At 53.3% G+C, this 20874-nt stretch overlaps 1 protein-coding gene across 1 annotated transcript; it reads left to right on the top strand.

Annotated features, from left to right (window-relative positions):
* The first annotated feature begins 1946 nt into the window (after positions 1–1946).
* On the top strand, positions 1947–5444 carry Pim3 (Pim-3 proto-oncogene, serine/threonine kinase). The gene is made up of 6 exons (XM_005067074.4): positions 1947–2505; positions 2592–2701; positions 2791–2841; positions 2924–3293; positions 4050–4226; positions 4301–5444. The coding sequence occupies exons 1-6, from the start codon at positions 2421–2423 to the stop codon at positions 4486–4488; spliced, it is 981 nt and encodes a 326-aa protein (XP_005067131.1). The 5' UTR covers positions 1947–2420; the 3' UTR covers positions 4489–5444.
* Positions 5445–20874: the final 15430 nt, after the last annotated feature.

Here is a 20874-nt window from a genome sequence, read left to right as displayed (position 1 = left end):
ATTTCCCAAAGCTTCCCAGAGCAGATGTGTGGGTAGTCGATCAGATCAAGCCTCGTCCTTACAGATCTCCTCTCAGGCCAAATGGAGTATGATGAGGCCTGTATGGCTGCCAGGGGTGAGGGCCAGGGTTTATTCTGATATGTCATGGAGATTAGTAGGTTTGGGGGTCCTCAACACACACAGAGGCTCATAGAGTAATCAACCTACAACACAATGAAGACAAATCCCCACCTGAGGAGAAGGCTGCTTTCTGTCCTACAGATCCCTTCCTTGTCCCCAAACCCTCTAGAAGTACTGTGAGGGGTCCTCAGCCTACCTGAAGTGAGGGGAGCAGGCTATGGGTGGTTGAGCACCTTTGAGGAGTGGGTCCTTGTTCTTGTTAGTTTGAGAAGATTCAAGATGTTGGGAACATTCCTCAGGAGTTTAGGGAGCAAAGAGGGGGTGATCCTCCCCAGTCCTTGTCTCCCAAGGCTGCCGTTATGAGGGACTAGCCAGGGTGAATGCCAGGGTGTTCTGGAGAGAACTGGCTTAGAAGTTCACATGCTGGGTGGGGGGGGGAGTCACTTGAGAAGCATTAGGGGGGACCCCAGTCACTCCTTACCATTGAATTTACTATCCACCTAGACCCAGACAGCTCTCAAGCACTCTTCTCCTGGCTCTCCCAAAGTCTGGGGTCCAACACAACCAGACTACCCTAGCCTGGAGGAGGACAGGTCCAGCTGGGCTCTCAGCCGGTCCTTTGAGAGCACCCATAGGCACACTCTCTACCTGGGCAGATGCCCTGTGAATCCTGCTGGTAGGGGCTGCAGGAGGCTCTGTTCTGGATGGACATGGTTAGCACCTGGAAGCACTTCGGGGAGAGCCAGACAGAGCTCCAAGAATCTGAGACCCATTCAGAAAACTAGCCATTGGAGAGGGTCGGGGGTGGGTGGTGGTGAGTGTGCCCAGACAGTCTGAGGACCTAGGCCACAAAGACAGAAAGGGGCAAGGAAACTGGGTGGGCCCTAGATTGGATCACGACAGCAGGCACCTCAGAAGGGTTCCAGAGTGGGAAAGTGGTGTGGTCTGTGGCATGAGGCGGGGAGTCAGTGACAAGTGAAGGAGCAAAGGACCTTCAGGAAGATAGTAACCGCACAGGGATATCGGTTGAATTGTTTAGACTTCTATCTAAAGTCCTGGGAGCCACTAGAAATATGCTTCCTTCTCTGCTCTCAAACCATTCTGACTTCGGCTGAGGCTGGCAGATGACAACTCATGCCCCCCCAAGTCCTGGGCTGCTCTTGGGCCAGTGATTTGGCCTGGGGTCAACAACAGCAGAGTCCAGTTTCACCGGTGCCTTATAAAGGGCACAGGGAGACTACCTGGGCGGCTCAAGATGACTGTGGATATAATAGCCATCAACAAAGGTCCGCTGTGGATAGCTGATGGACACACTGTCGGGTGGCTGTAGAGCAGAGGGACGGCCCCCAGGGCAGAGGATCTAGGGGTTAGGCTGGCTACCCTAGGTACCCAGCTAAAAGAATGGGGGCTGAGCCCAGTTGATTGGCAAGGTGTGCTAGAGGGAGGTGGGACTGGGCTTTCTCCCTCGGCCAGCCACGTGCGCACCTTGGCGCGCTAGCAGTGTTTGGCGCACACAAGGCAAGTGTCAGCGCGGGCCTCAGAATGTCCTCCAGGATTTCCACCTCTCTGAGGGAGCCGGCTCCTCGCGCCCCACGCGCCATGAACGCCCACGGAGAACGAGGCAAGAACACGCGCAACTCGCAGAGCCAGAGAGTGACCTTCCTTCTCGCGGCTTGGGGGGGGGCGAGGCTCGGAGGGCCCCGCCCCGCTTCGCCATTGGCTGAGTCCCCGTGTCCTTTCAAAACCTCGGTTTTCATTGGTTTATTCGGCCCCGCCCGCGCCGCCAGAGGTATAGGGACCGCCGCCCGCGCGCGAGCTGCGCTTGCGCAGGTCGAGTGAGCGTGCTGAGTATAGCCGCGGTGCGCCGTGCGCCTCCGCGACTCTACTACGGCAAGCTAGTCCGGACGGGTCGCCGTCCCCGCGCGCCACGGGCCCTTGACAAACCGACAGGGAACGTCAGGCCTTCCCAGCAACGCCTTGCGATACAACAGCAGCTCTGCAAAGCGAGGCTCGGGCGGAAGGGGGCGGAGCCTCAGGCGGCCCCGCCTTCGCGGAAGGATACGCGTCTCCGTGATCCAAAACCCTGGGGCGAGGCTGCCGGGGCGTGTGAGCCGCTCGGCCAGCTGCCGTCTACGCGCATTCGCGCGGCCACCGGGCAACTGCGCCGCGCGGCTACCTCGCTGAGCGCTCGGCCTCGGGGCCGCGGGATCCGCCGCGCTGTCTGCGGTCGGAAAGACCGTCGCCTTCCCGCGTCCGTGCCGGACGGGTCAGAGGCGGCACCGCACGCGAGGCCACCCGCGATGCTGCTGTCTAAGTTCGGCTCCCTGGCGCACCTCTGCGGGCCTGGCGGCGTGGACCACCTCCCGGTGAAGATCCTGCAGCCAGGTACGTGCGCGGACCGCGGAGGGGGCCAGGGCGATGGCAGAAGGGGCTTTAGGCCATCACCCACCGGATTGCGTTTCCCCCCACAGCCAAGGCGGACAAGGAGAGCTTCGAGAAGGTGTACCAGCTGGGCGCCGTGCTGGGCAGTGGGGGCTTCGGCACGGTCTACGCGGGCAGCCGCATCGCCGACGGACTCCCGGTGAGTCGGGGCTCCGGGCGCACCCGCGTGGTCGCTGGCCACGCTCGGCCGCCCGGCTGACCGCTCGCGTGTCGCCCCCCTCCCCGCAGGTGGCCGTGAAGCACGTGGTGAAGGAGCGGGTGACCGAGTGGGGTAGTCTCGTAAGTGCGGGCGCAGGCCGTGCGGGTGCGGGTAGGCGCCGGCCGCCTTGGCTTTGTCCACTGACCGCCTTGTCCCCCCCAGGGCGGAGTGGCCGTGCCCCTGGAGGTGGTGCTGCTGCGCAAGGTGGGCGCGGCGGGTGGCGCGCGAGGCGTCATCCGCCTGCTGGACTGGTTCGAGCGGCCCGACGGCTTCTTGCTGGTGCTGGAGCGGCCGGAACCGGCACAGGACCTCTTCGACTTCATCACGGAACGTGGCGCCCTGGACGAGCCCCTGGCGCGCCGCTTCTTCGCGCAGGTGCTCGCCGCTGTGCGCCACTGCCACGCTTGCGGGGTCGTGCACCGAGACATCAAGGACGAGAACCTGCTGGTGGACCTGCGCTCGGGCGAGCTGAAGCTCATTGACTTCGGCTCGGGGGCGCTGCTCAAGGACACGGTCTACACTGACTTTGACGGTAAGCAGGCGATGGGGCGTTCCGGCGACTGTTGGGAGGCCTCGCGCCGCGCCGGGCTTGCAGAGTGGGGGTGGGCAGTGGGGACACCGGAGTAACCCTCTGCGGTGTTAGGCACAGGGTCTGGGGACCGTGGATGGCAGCCTGGGAGACCCGAGATACGCTCGTGACGCAGGGCGCAGCCAGCCGCTTCGGCGCCTTGGCCCCTCCCTGTGCCGGGGAGGGCGCTCGCGGGCCTCCCTTGCGTGTGTGCGTGCGTGTGGAGCGCGGGGGCGCCGCAGTAGAAATCCCCGCATTGCGGAGCGCGGGGAAGCCGGGGCTCCCCCGCTCCTCTCCTCCCTCCTCCCATCTCTCCTGCCCCGCCTCTTCCCGAGTTCCTCTCCTCCTTTTCCCTGGCCACGCAGATCTGAGCAGGCAAAGCTGGGGCGGGAGGAGCTGGAACACCCGGCCTAGTTCCCGGTGGCTTACGTTGTATCTGTTTGTTGTGAAACCGGAGCCGGGGCTCATGTGACGTGCTCCTGCAGTGGGGCCTGTTGGGGGTGGGCCTTCACCTCCCTTTCACTGCTGCCCCTCCCCTGCCCGCCACGTCCCTCCTTTCTGAGCCCCGCCTGCTGCTGTGTTGGGGTTTTTCCAGGGTGATGACAAGCAAGATTCGGGAGGCCGGGGTGGAGGCAGGCTGCTAGCTGATGAGGGCTGGTGCCAGTGTGCTGAGCGTTTTCTTGTTTATCTTGATGTTGTTAATCCCGATTCTTCCTCCAGGCACTCGTGTGTACAGCCCCCCAGAGTGGATCCGCTATCACCGCTATCATGGGCGCTCTGCCACTGTGTGGTCTCTGGGTGTACTGCTCTATGACATGGTGTGTGGGGACATTCCCTTCGAGCAGGATGAGGAGATCTTGCGCGGCAGGCTGTTTTTCCGGAGGAGGGTCTCCCCAGGTGTGTGTTGTCATCCTACGCTGGGCCGGGAACGGGGCAGTGCGGTAGGGTTCTGACCGCTGTTGTCTCTGCAGAGTGCCAGCAGCTGATCGAGTGGTGTCTCTCCCTGCGGCCCTCAGAGAGGCCCTCACTGGACCAAATTGCTGCCCACCCCTGGATGCTGGGGACAGAGGGGAGCGTTCCAGAAAACTGTGACCTTCGGCTCTGTGCCCTGGACACCGATGATGGAGCCAGCACCACTTCTAGTAGTGAGAGCTTGTGAGGAGGAGCCTGGACTCCACACTGGGGCCTGGGTTAGCCAGCCCTCTCCCAGAATGAACATTCTCTGCCTGGAATGTCTCCTGCAAAAGCAGTGACCTCTGACCCCTGGTGACCTTTGCTCTCGGCACCGGGCCTGTTTCCTTTGCTTTGAGTGCCTTTTTGAACGCTGCTCCACAGGGCCTGGGTTTTCTTGAGCTCTTCTGTCCAAAGATGGCTGCGGGCTAAACAAGGCCTGCCTGCCTTGGGTGGATACTTGAACCAGAGACCCCTGCCCTGCTGCTGCATCTTGGAGGCAGCCTTCCTGACCAACTGTGTCTGACATGACGCGCCCCTGTGGTGCCCACCTCCCACCCTCCAGTCTCCTGGTGTTCGTCTGGGCATGTCTGCACAAGCAATGCAACAGTTGGGCCACTGGTGCCCATCTGCCACCCCAGGCACGCAACTTAGGCGTGCCAGGGTCTCTTATTTATGGTGTGACCACCCTGGAGGGCGCCCCTGCCCTGCTGGGGCTATTTATTGTTTAATTTATTTGCTGAGGTTACTTCCTCCGAGCAGCCACCTCCAGGCCCCTGGGGTGCACAGGACAGTCAAGGGTGGCTGTGTAGTCCACAGACCCCATCTTCCTGCACCTGGAGTAGGTCCCCAGCCCACATGTCTGTGGGTGGAAGAACTTGTACAGTGGCTAATTTAAGGGAAGCGGGGGACCCTGCCACCCTGGGCACTCTTGCGCTGGGGGGTGGATTTTAAATTATTGACCTTGTACAGTCTGCTTGCTGGCTCTGAAAGCTGGGGTGGGGGACAGAGTCTCAAGCCCTTAATTTATTTTAGCAGCTGTGTTTCTGTGACCCTGGTGTAAGTAGGCATCAGGGGTGGGGGTTGTTTTAAGTTCAAAAGTGTGAGATGTCTGGAAATCATATTTTTTATACAGGTATTTCAATTAAATGTTTTGGTATATAATGGATATCCTCTGTTTATTGATCTAGGACCCAGGGTGGAGCTCTGAAAAGGGTTTAGGGGATTGAATAGCCTTCCAGAATTCTGTTGAAGCTCTGTCAACTGGGCAGTGGGGGCAGGACAGTGCCTTGTGGCTAAGAGGGTCTTACTTGCCAGTGCCCCTCATCACCTATTTCTCTACCTAGAGATAGACAAGGCTGGTCCATTAGGGATCTTTGGTGGGTGTGGCCTTTGCCCTTAAAGAACAATAGAAGTTCTGTTTCCTGTGGGAGTGAATGACATGCCTTCAAGCCTAGTGAACATTCTGAGGGATAAGTAGAAATTTCCCCAGGGAGGTGGTGGACTGGAAGATGAAGGGAAACAATCATCAGTAGGTAGGTGAGGTTCAGTGTGGAACATGGTGTGCTGAGGTTTGGCCAACAGCAGTTGAACCCTGGTCTGACAGATGTAGGAGGGAGAGCCATAAGCCATGTCTCTGTGAAAATGGGTCAGTGGTGGACAGCGCTTAGTCTTGTAGGGCCACTGGGTTCCTTACGTCCCTAACACTTGTTGAGCCTCAGGCAGGCAACGCAACAGCAGAAGCTTCTGGCCAGGAGATCCAGTAGGGCCTTTTGGAAAGTGAAGTAAAAGAGCCACTAACAGGCCCTCTAGGGTAGATGGATGGGGTGTCACTGCTACCCATCTCCAGAGAACCAACACTGGGGTTTGGAGTACCAAGCTCAGCTTCAAGTGAACCAAGCATCTTCACAGCTTCCAGGCTCTGTAGAAACAGGGCCCCTACTTGTGATACTTGCTCCCCTCCTTGCTGGCTAACGATGCTAGGCCCACCACCATCTGTCCACCTGTCATGCTCTTCTGTCCCCTCAAGGCTACCCATCCATGCAATTGTCCATCTACCTGATCAGCCATGGCTCTCTATGCTCCTTCAGCCAGGGCATTTTGAGGAAGGAAAACTCCAACACCTCTGACAGAATATGTCCTAGGAGTCTTACTGCTCCAGGATGGGGAGCAGAGGCAGATGGCAATCATGAAATACCCAACACCACCACATTGACTTCGAGACCTCCATGGAGACCCAGTGACTGAATCAGCACAAGGGTCTGGAGGTCTGAGCTCTGCTCTGCTCTGCTTTGATCTGGGGAGCAAGTGCAGCAAATCCAGGGAATGGTGCCTCCAGACTCCCGAAGACCAGGGGTCACTTAGTGTGCAGCAGCTTAGCCAGGAATGCTATGGAGGAGAGCAGGTCTAGGGGACAGTAAGTGGCTGCTGGCAGGTTTAAAAGATGCTGAGGCTGTGGGCACAGGTGGCCGAGGGGTTGGAGGTGGGGGACGCCTGAATACCCATTTCCCTACCCTGTCACCTCAGCTCGGTCTCTGTCCCTGGAGGGTTGCTGACTATCCACTACTAGGCTACTGTTGTCATTCCAGCTCAACTCTGTCAGGCTAGGCTGTCAGTCTGTCTAGATGTCCCTGGGGGATACTGAGGGCCAGAGGAACTAGAATCTTGTGTGGACAGCAGAATAGGACCCTAGTCCCCACCACCGTGCCTTTAACCAATTGGGAGAGGGCCTTGTTAGAGCCCTGGGTGACAGCATAGGAGTCTAGGCTGAGACTCCAATGTACCGGTTTTCCAGCACAGATGACAGTCCAAGGGGTGGGGGGCTTTAACACAACCACATAGGATCCAGAAGAGGATATAGGCCTGGTCTGCTTTGAGTCTTTTTTTATCCTACCTGTGGGCTAGGCACCACCCCACATCAACAAACAGAGGCCCAGGGTGTAGGGCCTGTGGGCTTTTCCTGGCATCTGGGCTACACCCACAGTGAGATTCTGAGAAGCCTCCTGGGCTCACTCCCAGATCCTGGACCAGCAGAATTCCAGAGCTGGAATGCCAGGAATGTTACTCAGCTTTCCATCACTGTGACAAAATACGCGATAAACAAAAGTACAGAAGGTTTGTTTTGGCTTCCAGTACAAAGTACCAGAGGCCCTGCTCCCTAATTATCTGTTCCATGGCTTTTGGACCCATGGTGACAAGGTGGTGAGGAGTACTAGCTCCTGTTTACTTGTGGTGGCCCGGAAACGACAGACAGGATGGCACTGAGGTCCCAAAACCCCCTCAAGGGCCTGCCTCCAGTGACTTTACTTCCTCCCAGTGGGGCCAGAGGCTAGGGACCCAGCCTTAAACAGGGCTTTTGGAGCCACTCCAGACCCAAACTATAGCACATGCTGTCCAGGAAGCCCGGCCTGCTACAGTGTCTGGCTGCTCCAGACTAGTTGATGTACAAGGTAAAGATTCAGACCCACCCCACCCTTGGGCTCTCTGGTGCTCCCAACACATTGCCACACCGGCTCTCTCAGGATCTTAGTGACCCACAGGCTGCAATGGACTTGAGCCTCTGCTTTCTGGACCTTGGAGACCCTAAGTGAGGTCTGGCTTCTCTCTGGGGAGAAAGTGAAGTAGTGCCCAAGCTCAATTCGCTGTCTGAACGTCCTAGCTATCTGGCTGTGGGTGTTCAAGCACTTTCCCCATAGATAGGTCCCTCCCATCTTGCCTGGACAACTTCCAAGAGTGCAGTAACCCTTTGGCAGCTTGGGGCAGAGAGGTGTATGCTTCCACTACATTTGTATCTGCAGGGCACACCAGGTGGCCACCTGGAACTAGCAGGCCTCCAACACCCTCCCCAGCCATCTTCTTCCTCGTGTGGATGCTCTGTGGGGGGCGAAGGTCAGTGAGCTCAGGCCCCTGATATTTGTAGGATGCTCTTCTGTTGAAACAGAACCCATCTACAGAGTCTAAGGCTTGGTACAATGAACTCCTCGGGAACAGGTCATGTCTACAGTTACCGGCTAGACACCCCCCCTGTTTCTCCCCCCCAACCCCCACCCCCGTATTTCCTGAATCTGCACTGTGGCCATGCACTATCTCTGGAGCCGGAGCAGAATGGGAGCCCCGCTAGGCTCCTGCATCCTCTAGGTTACAGCTTCCTGGGTTTCTTCCTTCTCCCCCTCCTGCCACTCTCCCCTCAGGAAAATGACCAGGCTCTGAGCGCCCCCTTCATTGAGGCACCTAGGCTGGTCCTCCTTAACATTGTCTGGTGGCTCAGACAATTTTCTATGGCTAGGTCCTTAACGCTATACATCTTAAAACTTTCAGCCAACATGACTGACTTAAAGATATCCTTAGGAAAAACAAAATAAAAACAAGCAAACAAAAGATATCGTTAGGCCCATCCAGTCAGGTTCTACAGGCTGAGCCTACACGACACTTGGCAGCTTGTGAAGGGTGGTTGGTGTGAACATCACTAGGCCCCAACCAGGTCCCAGCAAGACCACTGGGAGCTCATGAGGGAGTCAAGTTGGGCCTTGAGAATGCTTTTTCTGCCCCCCTTGTGGGTCTGCCTCCTCACCTCACTGGGCCCAAAGCCAGGGTGACCTCCCATAGAGGGAGACTGACAGGAATGGACTCCAAGGGAGCTCCAGAATGAAGCCCTGCTGTGACTTCCAGTGCCAAAGCTGTGTGACAAAGAGAAGTGATCCCTGCTCCTCCTGAGCAGCCAGACCCCAGCTTACAAGTGCCCTAGCCAGGAGAGAAGAGGCTGTAGAGGGACACAGCAGACAGCTGGCAAGGACGGGCCAGGAAGAGCTGAGGGTCTGGATGCTCACCCACTTGATTCATAGTCACAGGATTCAGTCTCTGTCTGTGGTGACCCCGAGGCCTAAGCATCTGGCAAGATACCCAGGCCTATCAGTGGTACCCCCCAGGGGGCCTCAGGAGAAGAGAATCTGAGGAGGAGGTTGTTAGTTGCTGGCCTTGCTGGACAGAAGAGGGCTCTCCACAGAGAGCTATTGAGTAGCCAGAGTCTGGACACAGGCCTAAGAGGAGTTTGGGAAGCACAGCATAGCGAAGTTGCTAGACCCAAGTCCAGGGTGAGTGACCTGGCTCCTGAGCACAGAGCAGTGCTTCAGGCAGGAGACCAGAGGCCTTGCTCATCCCTGAACTCTGTCCTAGATTTCTCAGCGGTTCCAATGCTCTTTCTACAGGAATCTCTGTCGGGATAGGCACACGTGACTGCCAGACAGCCTTAGAGAAACCCTGAGTTTTGATTACACAACTGACCCACTTTTGACGCCTTGTGGCAGGGGCTGCTCCTTCGGCACTGGCTATTGCCCTCTTCTTGATCGGACATCTTCAGGAAAGTGTCTCTGGGGGGGGGCATGTCTATGATCTTAGCGCCTAGAGACCAGACCGGGCCAGGGTTTCAGTTTCCTTTCCGCTGCTGTGGTAGAACACGCTCACCAAAATTGCCTTGAGGAGGAAAGGGTTTATCTGGGGGTGGGGTGGGATCCTAATGTTAGAAGAGGTGGGGTAGCCAGGCAGTGGTGGTACGCGCCTTTAATCCTAACACTGGGGAGGCAGAGGCAGGCAGATCTCTGTGAGTTTGAGGCCAGCCTGGTCTAGAGAGTGAGTTCCAGGGCAGGCTTCAAAACTACACAGAGAAACCCTGTCTTGAAAAAACTAACAAACAAACAAAAAAAGAAGGAGTGGGGTAGACTTTCCCTCCTGGATGAGCCAAAGGGGTCCCTGACGTGGGCCACTTCTGCCTAGCACTGCGTGGACCAGGTGGGGGAACTGAAGCTACGGAAGATTCTAACCACCCAAGGTCATAACCACTGAGTAGACCCTCAGCACAGGGTCTCTACCTTGGGACTATGGAAGATGTCCCAAGGGCAGTGTGATTGAAAGCCTCCTTCCCAGCAAGGGGTTCAGAGATACCAGCTGCCTCTGGCTTCTACTGACCACTGTTCTAGTGTGAGGTCACTAGCCCTGCCCAGCCCAGGTGCCAACTGGTCCTCCATTGACATCGTGTGTGTGTGTGTGTGTGTGTGTGTGTGTGTGTGTGTGTGTGTGTGTGTGGAGGGGGAGTGAGGAAGTAGGGGCGCCCTGGGATCAGCCTTTGATGGAGGCTAAAACAGACCCTTCCCAAAGCCCTGTGTGGATGGTCCCTACTGAGTCAGCTCTGAAAACTGTCTTCATCCTGAGGCCCTGGTTCAAAGACAGGCATGTGGCTGGTGCCCTGGAGAAGACAGTAGTCACAGTTTGCTTCTCCCTGTCCCCTTCAATCATTGTGGCTGGTGACCCCCCACCTTCCTGGGGGGACCAGGAGAAGGAAGGGGCTGGTTAAAAGGTCTCTGTGATAGCCGGGCGGTGGTGGCGCACGCCTTTAATCCCAGCACTTGGGAGGCAGAGGCGGGCGGATCTCTGTGAGTTCAAGGCCAGGCTGGACCAACAGCCTCCAAAACAATACAGAGAAACCCTGTCTCGTAAAAACAAAAAAACAAACAAACAAAAAAAAAGGTCTCTGTGAATGCCTATATGTGTGGTTCCATGTGGGTCGGTATATCTGTGTGTGCCCCAGCATGACTGTCTACGTGGACTAGCATGTGCATGTATGTATGCATCTGTGAAGAGTTAGCCTAGGCTGAGCCTGCTGCCCCTGCTAGGGTGACCTTCCTCTGCCCACTCCCACATGACACTGCTTCGGCAGTGACTCATCCTCCCCCACTCAAAGGGCAAAGTAGTGTGGGGATGGCCCTAGAGGAGCAGCCTGGAGCTCCTCCTGGCCAGGCTGCTCAATGGGAACCCTGGCCAGCCTTACGGACAGTAGGGCCACACGAGGGTGAATCTTGTGATGGAGTTGGCCACTGGTCTGTAGTGCAGGTTCCATTTTGGAAACTTTTATTACATTTACTACTTTGTGTGTGCGTGCGCACACACAGAGGTCAGAGGACAGCTTGCAGCAGCAGTTGGCTCTCACGAAGATCCTGGGGACCCAACTCAGGTCATCACACTTGACAACAAGCTCTTTTACCCACTGAGCCATCTTGGCTTCCCATGGGATGCATGTTTGAAGGACATCCCAGGGCGCCGAATCCTGGATTTCATCTACCTGGAGAGTTGGTAGAACTGTCACAAAGAGTAGCCGGGCGTTGGTGGCGCAGGCCTTTAATCCCAGCACTCGGGAGGCAGAGGCAGGCGGATCTCTGTGAGTTCGAGGCCAGCCTGGTCTACAAGAGCTAGTTCCAGGACAGTCTCCAAAAGCCTTGGAGAAACCCTGCCTCAAAAATTAAAAAAAAAAAAAAAACTGTCACAAAGAACCCAGGGCCGGGGAAATTTAGGGAATTTAGGGTATATTCCTCAAGGGTGGTGGTGGTGAGTGTGCCTGTGAGCGTGAACATATGTGTGTGTCTGGGAGAGACACAGAGGCAGAGTACCGAGGATAACCCGAGAGGCAGGGCTGGGGGGGGGGAGGGGCACTAGTCCAGACCCTCAAAGCAAGAAGGGAGGCAGGCAGAAAGGACAGCACCGATACACATACAGACCCTGCCCAGCCTCGGGGACAGGGACAGGAAAAGAGGGAGGGGCTGTGCGGTCACAGTTCTCCAAGACTGAGAGGAGGAGGTACGATTCAGACGGTTTGGGAGTTAGAAGGTCACTCTGACCCAGCCCGGCAGGAGACTGCACAGCCTGGAAAAGATCCCGCCCTGTGATACCCATACACGTGAGGCCCCTCCACCAAGCACCCGAGGATAAGTGTGTGGGAGCAGGAGGGGACAGGCCTGGACTGTGCTGACCGGTTAGGGCCAGAGAACTCTGCTTCTCCTGGGGCAGCAGTCCTCTAGGTCTGGGTGGGACTAGGGATTGCGGCTCTGGTCTGATGCCCCGCCCCCTCTCCCTAGTCCTCCAGTCTTTGGGACATTCTGTCCCCACTATGTGGTCAATTGGGACTGGCCTCCTCCTCTGGCAGGTACATGATCCTGCTGGCCGGATTAGCTGTGGGCACCCTGAGCCTGTTATGGGGCCTGAGGTAGGAGGACCGTCAAAGTGACTCTTTTGTCCAGGTCGCACCAGGACACCTGAGGGTGTGGCGGGAGGGACCCACAGATCCTAGCTCCTGTACAGGGCACACAGAGCTTGGCCCTGGTTCCTTAGCTCCGCAACAGCAAAGCCAGCGCAGCTCCAGGCTATAGGCTCGGGTCAGATCCGTCTCCAGCCTTTCTTGCACCTGCTGCCCTCCCTCACGGGTAAAAAAGGGGTGAAAGGTTTTGCCTTCAGGGTCTGCGGTCTCCCCCAACCCAAGGCTGGCCATGAGATAATTGCTCCCGGGTGGGGGTTAAGTGGTGGTTTTCTTTCATCCAGGCCCCAGTGCCTGAAACCATGGGAGCTCTTTGTGGAGGGACACAGTCTGAGGCGAAGCGGAGGGCTGAACTAGGGCGTGGTCAGGTCACCAGGTTACTTCTGGTCTTGCCCACCCTAGTTCCCACGGGGCCACCCTTAGTCTCAGGACCGCGGGTACCCAGACCGCGGAGTTGCTGGCCGCGGCGCCCCCTGCTGGCCTACAGCTGTGGGGAGGCCGAAGCTCCAGCTGTTTGTAAACCTGGCCCAGATGAACACCCTCTTTGTTCAGCCCTTACATCCGATTATCCTCCTAGCCTGCCTTTCTCTGAAATGCACCACCCACCTCGGCTCCAGTCTTCTGCAGGCTTCTCGGGAGACCCCATCCCTTCGTCCCTGCAGATGCTTTGCGGATGCCTTGTGCAGAGGCTCCCCCTCTTCCTAGTGGAGCTCGGGATCCATGGAAAAGTCACCTTTAAGGGGATTATGGTATGGAGGCAAGGTTGGAGAGAGCTGTAGCTTAGGCTTGGGGGTCTGAGGCTGGAGGTGGTTCAGAAGGCCAAGGGCTATGGGGCTTTGCCCAGCCACAGAATGGACACGGTTGCAGTGACCACGAGGTTGTAAAGGCCTGCTCTAGATGTGCTAGATTACTGCGCCTTCCCTCCCCCCCTCCCGGAAGTATTCCCAAGAACGAAGGCAGAGCAGGCTATTTCTTTCAGATAGCTGACTTTTTTTTTAAATTTTATTTTTAAAGCAAATCCTTCCTAAACTAATACTCTGAGTCACTTTAAAACAGTTCTGAGAGTTAAGTAGAAACCCTAATAAAATCTGCAAAAAGGTATTTTTAAAACAACTTCGTTAGGGTGTAATTTACGTTCTATAAAAATCCACCCACTTGGAGCAGCTTCAGAAGTCCACCCACAATTCTGTGATTTCGGTAAGTTTCTCTGGCTGTGCAGCCATCCCCGCCATCCAATTTTAGAAGAACCCCGTCCCCTCAACGCGCTCCCAGCCCTGGCTGATGTCACCCTCTTCCCACCGTCAGCCCCCGCAGGCACGGGCCCACTTGCTGGCTTTATAGATTTGCCTTTTCTGGACCTTTCCTTTGAATGGAGTCTCACAACTTGTTGAGTTCAGTGTCTGGCTGCTCTCACAGGCGGTCTTCTTGAGGTTTGCCTGCACTGTGGTATCAGTAATTCCTTCCACAAAAATGTTCCCACGATGGGATAGGCTATGCTTTCACTGCTCCTTCACCAACAGAGGCACATTCCAGGTGTTTCAAATGTTGACTGTCATGAATGTAGCTATGATAGGAATTTGTGGATTGGTCTTCGTGTGGACACGGCATTTTTCTCAGGTAGATACAAAAGACAACAACAAAAGGCAGGCATTGCTAGGTTCTATGGCAAGTTTATTTAACATTTCAGGAAACTGGCTACACATTGTTTTGCGTTCCCACCAGCATGCTTTAAGGGCTCTCCTGTTCCCACATCCTGCCAGCACTTGCTGCTGTACTCCTTTTAATGGGCCATCCTAGTGGGCTGGAGGGATATCCTGGGTATCAATCTGGGTATTCCTAAAGGCCAAATACCAGTGATATCAGCATCCTTTGTGTGTGTGTGTGTGTGTGTGTGTGCTCGCGCGCGCGAGTGCTTAAAGGTATTAATGTCGTCTTTTCTTTCTTTTTTAAGATTTATTTATTTATTACATATACAGTGTTCTGCCTGTATGCCAGAAGAGGACACCGGATTGAATTTTAGATGGTTGTGAGCCACCATGTGGTTGCTGGGAATTGAACTCAGGACCCCTGGAAGAGCAGTCAATGCTCTTAACCTCTAAGCCATCTCTCCAGCCCTTATGTCGTCTTTTCTTGCTACTGTTTCTAGACATGGTTTTGAGTGGCTCATACTGGACTTGAGTTCAACATGCAACTAAGAACAACTTGAAATTCCTGATCTTCCTGCTTCAGGCTCCTGAGTCAGCTCTGAGGATTTCAGAAATGTACCACCACGCTCTGCTCTTCTATTTTCTCTCTTTCTCTCTCTCTCTCTCTTTCTTTTGAGACAGGGTGTCTTTGTATATATAGCTTTGTTTGTCCTGGAACTCGAGCTGTAGACCAGGCTGGCCTCAAACTCAGAGGTCCACCTACCTCTCTGCCTCTCGAGTGCTGGGATTAAAGGCGTGCACCACCACCGCCCAGCCACGTTTCACCTTTTTACTTGGATCCTATGTCTTGTGTGTGTGGTTTGTGTGTATATATGTGTGTGTGTAGTATGATGTGTATGTGTGCATGGTATGAACTCACTCATACATACATGCATGTGGAGAAAACAAAAAGTCAACATAAAATATCTTCCTTTATTTAGGAAGTTGGTGTTCATGCATAGTGTGAGGCCAGGGTCTAAGCTCATCCTCTGAAATAGGCATATGGTTGTCATAGCACCATGTGTTGGAAAGGCTACATTTTCCTCCACCAGACACTTTAGTGTCTTTGTCAGAAATCAGTGGACCATTTGTAGATGCTTCATGAATCTGTGTGTTGTCATGCCAGCACAGTCTTTTTAAGAGTTGGACAGTTGTGAGCTGCCATGTGGATGCTGGGAATTGAACCTGGGTCCTCTTGAAGAGCAGGCAGGCAGGGATCTTAACCACTGAGCCAACTCTCCAGGTCCCATCAGTACAGTCTTTATCACTGCAGCTTTATGTTAAGTTTTGAAACTAGAGGGTGTGGGGACACTAGACCTTGAGCAGAGACCCACTTCCCCATCAGCCTGGGAGTAGGCAGCTGTAAGACAATGTTTACTAAAAACATGTTTACTAAAAACAATACAATGTCCGGGGCAATATGTTCCTAAAAAGGGCTGGCCCATGGGAACCGCCTCGACCTTTTCCAAAGACTAATCGCCTCTTCAGACCCACCCACCTCCACCTCTGGTGTCAAGGTATATAATAACCAGCAAGAATAGGAATAAAAGAGAGCCTTCTTGAGGAACCTTGGGGTCTGTGTTGTCAATCCCCGACACCCTCCGCACATTCTCCGACACAGGCTGTGCAGCGGGCGCCGCAAGAGGGTGTCTGTCTTCCAACTTGTTTCTTTTGTTGAAATTGATTTGGATCTACTGGATTCATCTTTTATATTTTCATCTTTTAAATTTTGAGATTGGGTTACTAATTTCTACAACATGAGAGAGAAGCTTGTCCACAGTTTGAGTCTTTTAATCTACATGCCTGGGTGTTTTTCCGATGATTTAGATCTTTAGCATCTCCTGGAAATGCTTATTTATAAACAACATTTCATGTAGCCTGGGCTGGCCTTCAACTTAATACCTGAGGATGACCTTGAACTTCTGATGTCTATCTCTAGTACTGGGCTAGCAGGAGTACAACACTATTTCTGGTTTCAGGCAGTGCTGGGAATCAAACCCAGGACTTGCAGCGTGCTAGCAAGCACTCTACTAATTAAGCTGCATCCCTAGTCTTGTCACTTGGCTTTAAGTGTGGCACCTTTGCTCTGCTGTTGTTATGCTTGCTTCTGTGTATTGTATTGTTTCTGATGGTGTTGAAAGGGTCTTGTGCCAGGCGGTGGTGGTACACACCCTTGATCCTAACACTAGGGAGGCAGAGGCAGGTGGATCTCTGTGAGTTTGAGGCCAGCCTTGTCTACAGAGTGAGTTCCAGGGCAGGCTCCAAAGTAACACAGAGAAACCCTGTCTCAAACAACAACAACAAAAAAAAAAAAAAAAAAAAAAAAAAAAGGAAGAAAGAAAGAAAAGAAAAGAAAATGGACTTGTTTTCTCAATTTCTCTTTTGGCCTGTTTACTGCCAGCATGTAGATAAACAGTTGATCTTTGTGAATTGCGCAGGTTCAGGAAACCCCCTATATCCTCCTGCCATTTCTCCTTATTCGTCCCAAATTAAGTAGTTGGTTTCTATTGGAACTGTGTTCCACAACCAATGGGTCACAACCCCTTAGGAGTCATATATCAGATTTCCTGCATATCAGATATTTACATTACGATTCATAACAGTATCAAAATTACAGTTATGAAGTAGCAACAAAAAATAATTTTATGGTTGGGGGTCACCACAACATGAGGAACTGTATTAAAGGGTCGAAGCATTAGGAGGGTTGAAAACCACTGTATTGGAGGAAAAGGGAACCCTGGGTAGCTGGAAAGTACCCAGCAAAAGGACAGAGAGGAAGAAGCCTAAGGAAATGATCCCAACAGCTTTAAAGTCTTAAACTCCTGGGTTTACACCTAATCTGCATGCACACGAGTCTGAGGATAATTAGAATACCAAACACTATGGAGACCTGATCTTGAAGGTCAACTTTCAAGTCCCCGTGAGTCCACAAGCTGCTGGACAGGCAGGCTGGTCCTCACTAGAACTGCAAAACTTGGAAACTGAGCTGACTTGGGAACACATTCTACATGGGACAAATGACAAGAATATCAACTTTCCTACTTAGGGAAAGGAAACCTGGAATCTCATAACATAGCACTAAAAACTTCCAGAAATGAAATCACTTGACATATGAAAATTCCAATAATTAGCCAGGTGTTGTGGCTAATTTGTTTGTTTTTGATTTTTCGAGACGCCTTTAATCCCAGCATTCAGGAGGCAGAGGCAGGCGGATCTCTGTGAGTTCGAGACCAGCCTGGTCTACAGAGCGAGTTCCAGGACAGCCTCCAAAACCATACAGAGAAACCCTGTCTCGAAAAATCAATAAATAAATAAATAAATAAATAAAGAAAGAAAGAAAGAAAGAAAGAAAGAAAGAAAGAACACTGACTGCAGCCCGGCATTGGTGGCGCACGCCTTTAATCCTAGCACTTGGGAGGCAGGGGCAGGGGGATCTCTGTGAGTTCAAGGCCAGCCTAGTCTACAAAGCGAGTGCCAGGATAGGCTCCAAAGCTACACAGAGAAACCCTGTCTCAAAAAACCAAAAAAGAAAAAGAAAAAGAGACAGAACCAACTCCTGAAAAGTGTTCTCTGACCTCCATACACATAAATAAAAAATGTAGTTGATGAAATGGACAAATTAAGTGCAAAACTGTAGATTCGGGAAGCAGAGCAAATCCTAGCCAGGAGAAGGCAGAAAACCTCCCCAACTATTACTTCAGAGAGTAAAGACAATGATCTTAAAGACAAAAAGGGGAAAAGGATGTATTACCTGCACAGTGCAAAGGTTTAGATGTCTGGGTTTTCTCATTAGAAGCCTTGGTGTATAATACAGAAGGAATAGGCATAAATACCTAATAAGGTACCATGCACAAAAAATGCATGACTGTACATCTAACACAACATATGTAGGATTGGTGATCTGCAAACTACAAAATGCTGTTAAAGAAAAAAATCAAAGAAGACCTTGACAAATAGAATCTACGTGTTAGGAAATTTGAAGGCAACCTAGTAAAGATGTCCAAGAATATGATTTATATATTTAATACAAAGCTGTCCAAGTTCCAACTGAAAGACCTCGGCATCAAAGCGCCGGGCACTGAACTGAACCCTCTGCCCAAGAACCGGGGCCAGACCACTGGCTGCAAATGCAAGAGGTGATTTATTGAGTACACAGGCGCCTGCGGATGCTACTGCAACTCGGGTGCAGAGCATCCCGGGCTTGAAGGGAGTACAATATTTATAGAGTTTTAATGGTTATATAAGTAACAGGCATTTCATTGGCTCATCTTGGGGGCAGGGGTAGTTCCCACGGACTAAGTTTCCTGGTATTACTTTATGAAAGACCCAGGCATACTTCAGCAATTATTATCCTGGTCCCATGACTACTATGGTGATCATAGACACAACTGGGGGCAAGGGTAGTTGCCAAGGACTAGGTGTCCTGGTATTGTCATATGAAAGTTCCCAGCACGCTTCAGCAATTATTATCCGGGTCCCATGACTGCTATCGTGATCACAGACATCCTGTTTTGAGGGTGAGACACCTGGTCTGGGTTTCTTTCATTAGGCAATGGCCTGGCCTTGCTTTTCTTTTCCTAGGGGGTCCTGGGTAGGGGTCTTTCACAACAAGATTTTATTTTCTAAAAATTACTATTGTGTGTGCACAAGTGCATGGTGTGCGTGTGTGTGTGTGTGTGTGTGTGTGTGTGTGTGCATAGCGTGCATGGGTGCTCATGTGACTTTGTGATGTCAATTTCCTCTCCTTCTGTCTTTTTTTTTTTTTCCGAGGCAGGGTTTCTCTGTGGTTTTGGAGGCTGTCCTGGAACTTTCTGTAGTCCAGGCTGGTCTCGAACTCACAGAGATCCACCTGCCTCTACCTCCCGAGTGCTGGGATTAAAGGCGCGAGCCACCACGCCCGGCCCCCCTCCTTCTGTCTTTATGTGGGTTCAGGGGATGGATCTCAAGGTCACCCGGCTTGCCCAGCGAGGGTCTTTACCCACTAAGCCATCTTGCTAACTAGCACATCTAGCAGGATTTGTTTTGTTTTCATACAGTGTTTCATGTAGCTCAGGCTGGACTAGACCTTGACACACAGGTGGAGCTGGCCTTGACCTCATAATCCTTTTGCCTCCTGTCTCCACCTCTCAAGTGCTATGTGTACACCACCACACCTGGCTCCAGCAGGATCTTACTGTAGACACAGACAAGTGGATTCTTTTTTGAGGCTGTCCTGGGACCCGCCTGCCTCTGCCTCCGGAGTGCTGGGATTAAAGGCGTGCAGCAGCAACGCCCAACCGACAAGTGGATTCTAAAATGTACAAGGAAGGAACAGAACTAGAAGAACTAAAACTGTGGTGGTTTGAATAAGAATGGCCTAATAAGCATATATGTTTGAATGCTTGGTCATCAGGGAGTGGCACTACATGAGAAGGATTAGGAGGTGTGGCCTTGTTGGAGGAAGTGTGTCACTGGTAGAGAGGGGGCTTTGAGGTTTCAAAAGCCCAAGCCAGGCTTAGTGGTTCTCTTTTCTTACCGTCTGTGGATTCAGATGTAGAACTCTCAGCTCCTTCTCCAGACCATGTCCGCCTGCATGCCACCATGCTCCCTGCTATGAGGATAGTGGACTGAACCTCTGAACTGTAAGCCAGTCCCAGTTAAGAGTTGCTTTGGTCATGGTGTCTCTTCACAGCAATAGAACCGTGACTAAGACAAAAATATGAGCAGTAAGGACAAGCTATCAGGCTGCCGTGGTTCGTGTGAGCCTCAAATCCCAACACCCAGAGGCAGAATGAGCATCCCAAATCTGAGGTCAGCAGGTCTACACAGTGAGTTTCAGGCCAGCTACAGATACATGTCGAGGCCCCATTCTTAAAAAAAAAAAAATTGTAGGTTTCACCCTTCTGGGGTCGTGACGGTGTGTGGTAACGGGAGAGTGACAGGACAGGTGGAAACAGACTGGAGAAAATGTCCTTGTGCCTTGTGTCTTCACACACGCGCAGGTGCACACCAGTGAGGAAGTGGTCAGTTTTGGTTTTGCTTTGCTTTTCCAGCAATGGCTTTAGCTGCCTCCACATCCAAGGATACTAGAGGCCTAACTCCTTCAGGGCTCAAGGCCAGAGTACTCAGATGTGAGCAGTCTTGGAGTCCAAGTTCAGAGGCCTGCAAGGCTCCGTGGGGTCACACAGGTGGGGCCTCCGGTCAAGACTCCGATGCCAAGAAAACAGAGAACAACAGAGGGGAGCTGGCATCTTCCCTGAGTGTCTGCAGTGGGCGGTGTGATGCAGGATAGCCTTCCTCCTAGTACAAGAAGCAGCGTTGATGCAGGGGGCTATCCGCTGCTGGGGTCTTGGGAACCCGAGGCAGAGCTCAGTCTCCTCTACCATCATCACCCGGCTGAGCTTTGAAGCGGTGCTGCAGGCTGCCTCTCTTATCCATGCAGTCTGAGGCTCAGGGGAGACTTTGCCCTTCTCCATAGCCGATGTGACACCCCCCCACCCCTTGGTCCAGAAGAGCTGAGGAGCCAAGCCCTGTTTGCCCCCCCCCCAAGACAGCTGCCTTCTCTGTTTCCCCCGGGATGGGTCTCAGGTCTCGAGGACCGCCCTGCAGCTGCTGTTGGCCTCACCTGTGCATTGCTGGGTCGTCCTAGGGGAACTGTGAACCTGCTCCAGTTGGCCCTCAGGGACTGGGACACGGTGGAAACCAGACCTCCAGTCAGGAGGAGGTGGGGCCCGGGACGTGTTAGTGCCAGCTCCTGGCTGGTCCCCGCAGGGGGCCCTTCAGTTTGGAGCCAGGGCTCCCACCCAAGACGTCAATCGACTATGGTTTTCACTGGGAGGCAGGTGGTCCAATC

This window comes from Mesocricetus auratus, unplaced genomic scaffold, assembly GCF_017639785.1.
Source record: "Mesocricetus auratus isolate SY011 unplaced genomic scaffold, BCM_Maur_2.0 Super-Scaffold_100010, whole genome shotgun sequence".
Lineage (NCBI taxonomy): Eukaryota > Metazoa > Chordata > Mammalia > Rodentia > Cricetidae > Mesocricetus > Mesocricetus auratus.
The sequence above is the reverse complement of the archived record's forward strand: the minus strand, read 5'-3'. Positions and strand labels throughout refer to the sequence as shown.

What these genes read in the sequence shown, in the direction of transcription:
- Pim3 (XM_005067074.4), top strand. Translation starts at nt 2,421, where the DNA reads ATGCTGCTGTCTAAGTTCGGCTCCCTGGCGCACCTCTGCGGGCCTGGC. An exon ending in GCATCGCCGACGGACTCCCG is followed by an intron (nt 2,702 to 2,790) that starts GTGAGTCGGGGC and finishes CCCTCCCCGCAG; the next exon opens with GTGGCCGTGAAGCACGTGGT. An exon ending in GGTCTACACTGACTTTGACG is followed by an intron (nt 3,294 to 4,049) that starts GTAAGCAGGCGA and finishes TTCTTCCTCCAG; the next exon opens with GCACTCGTGTGTACAGCCCC.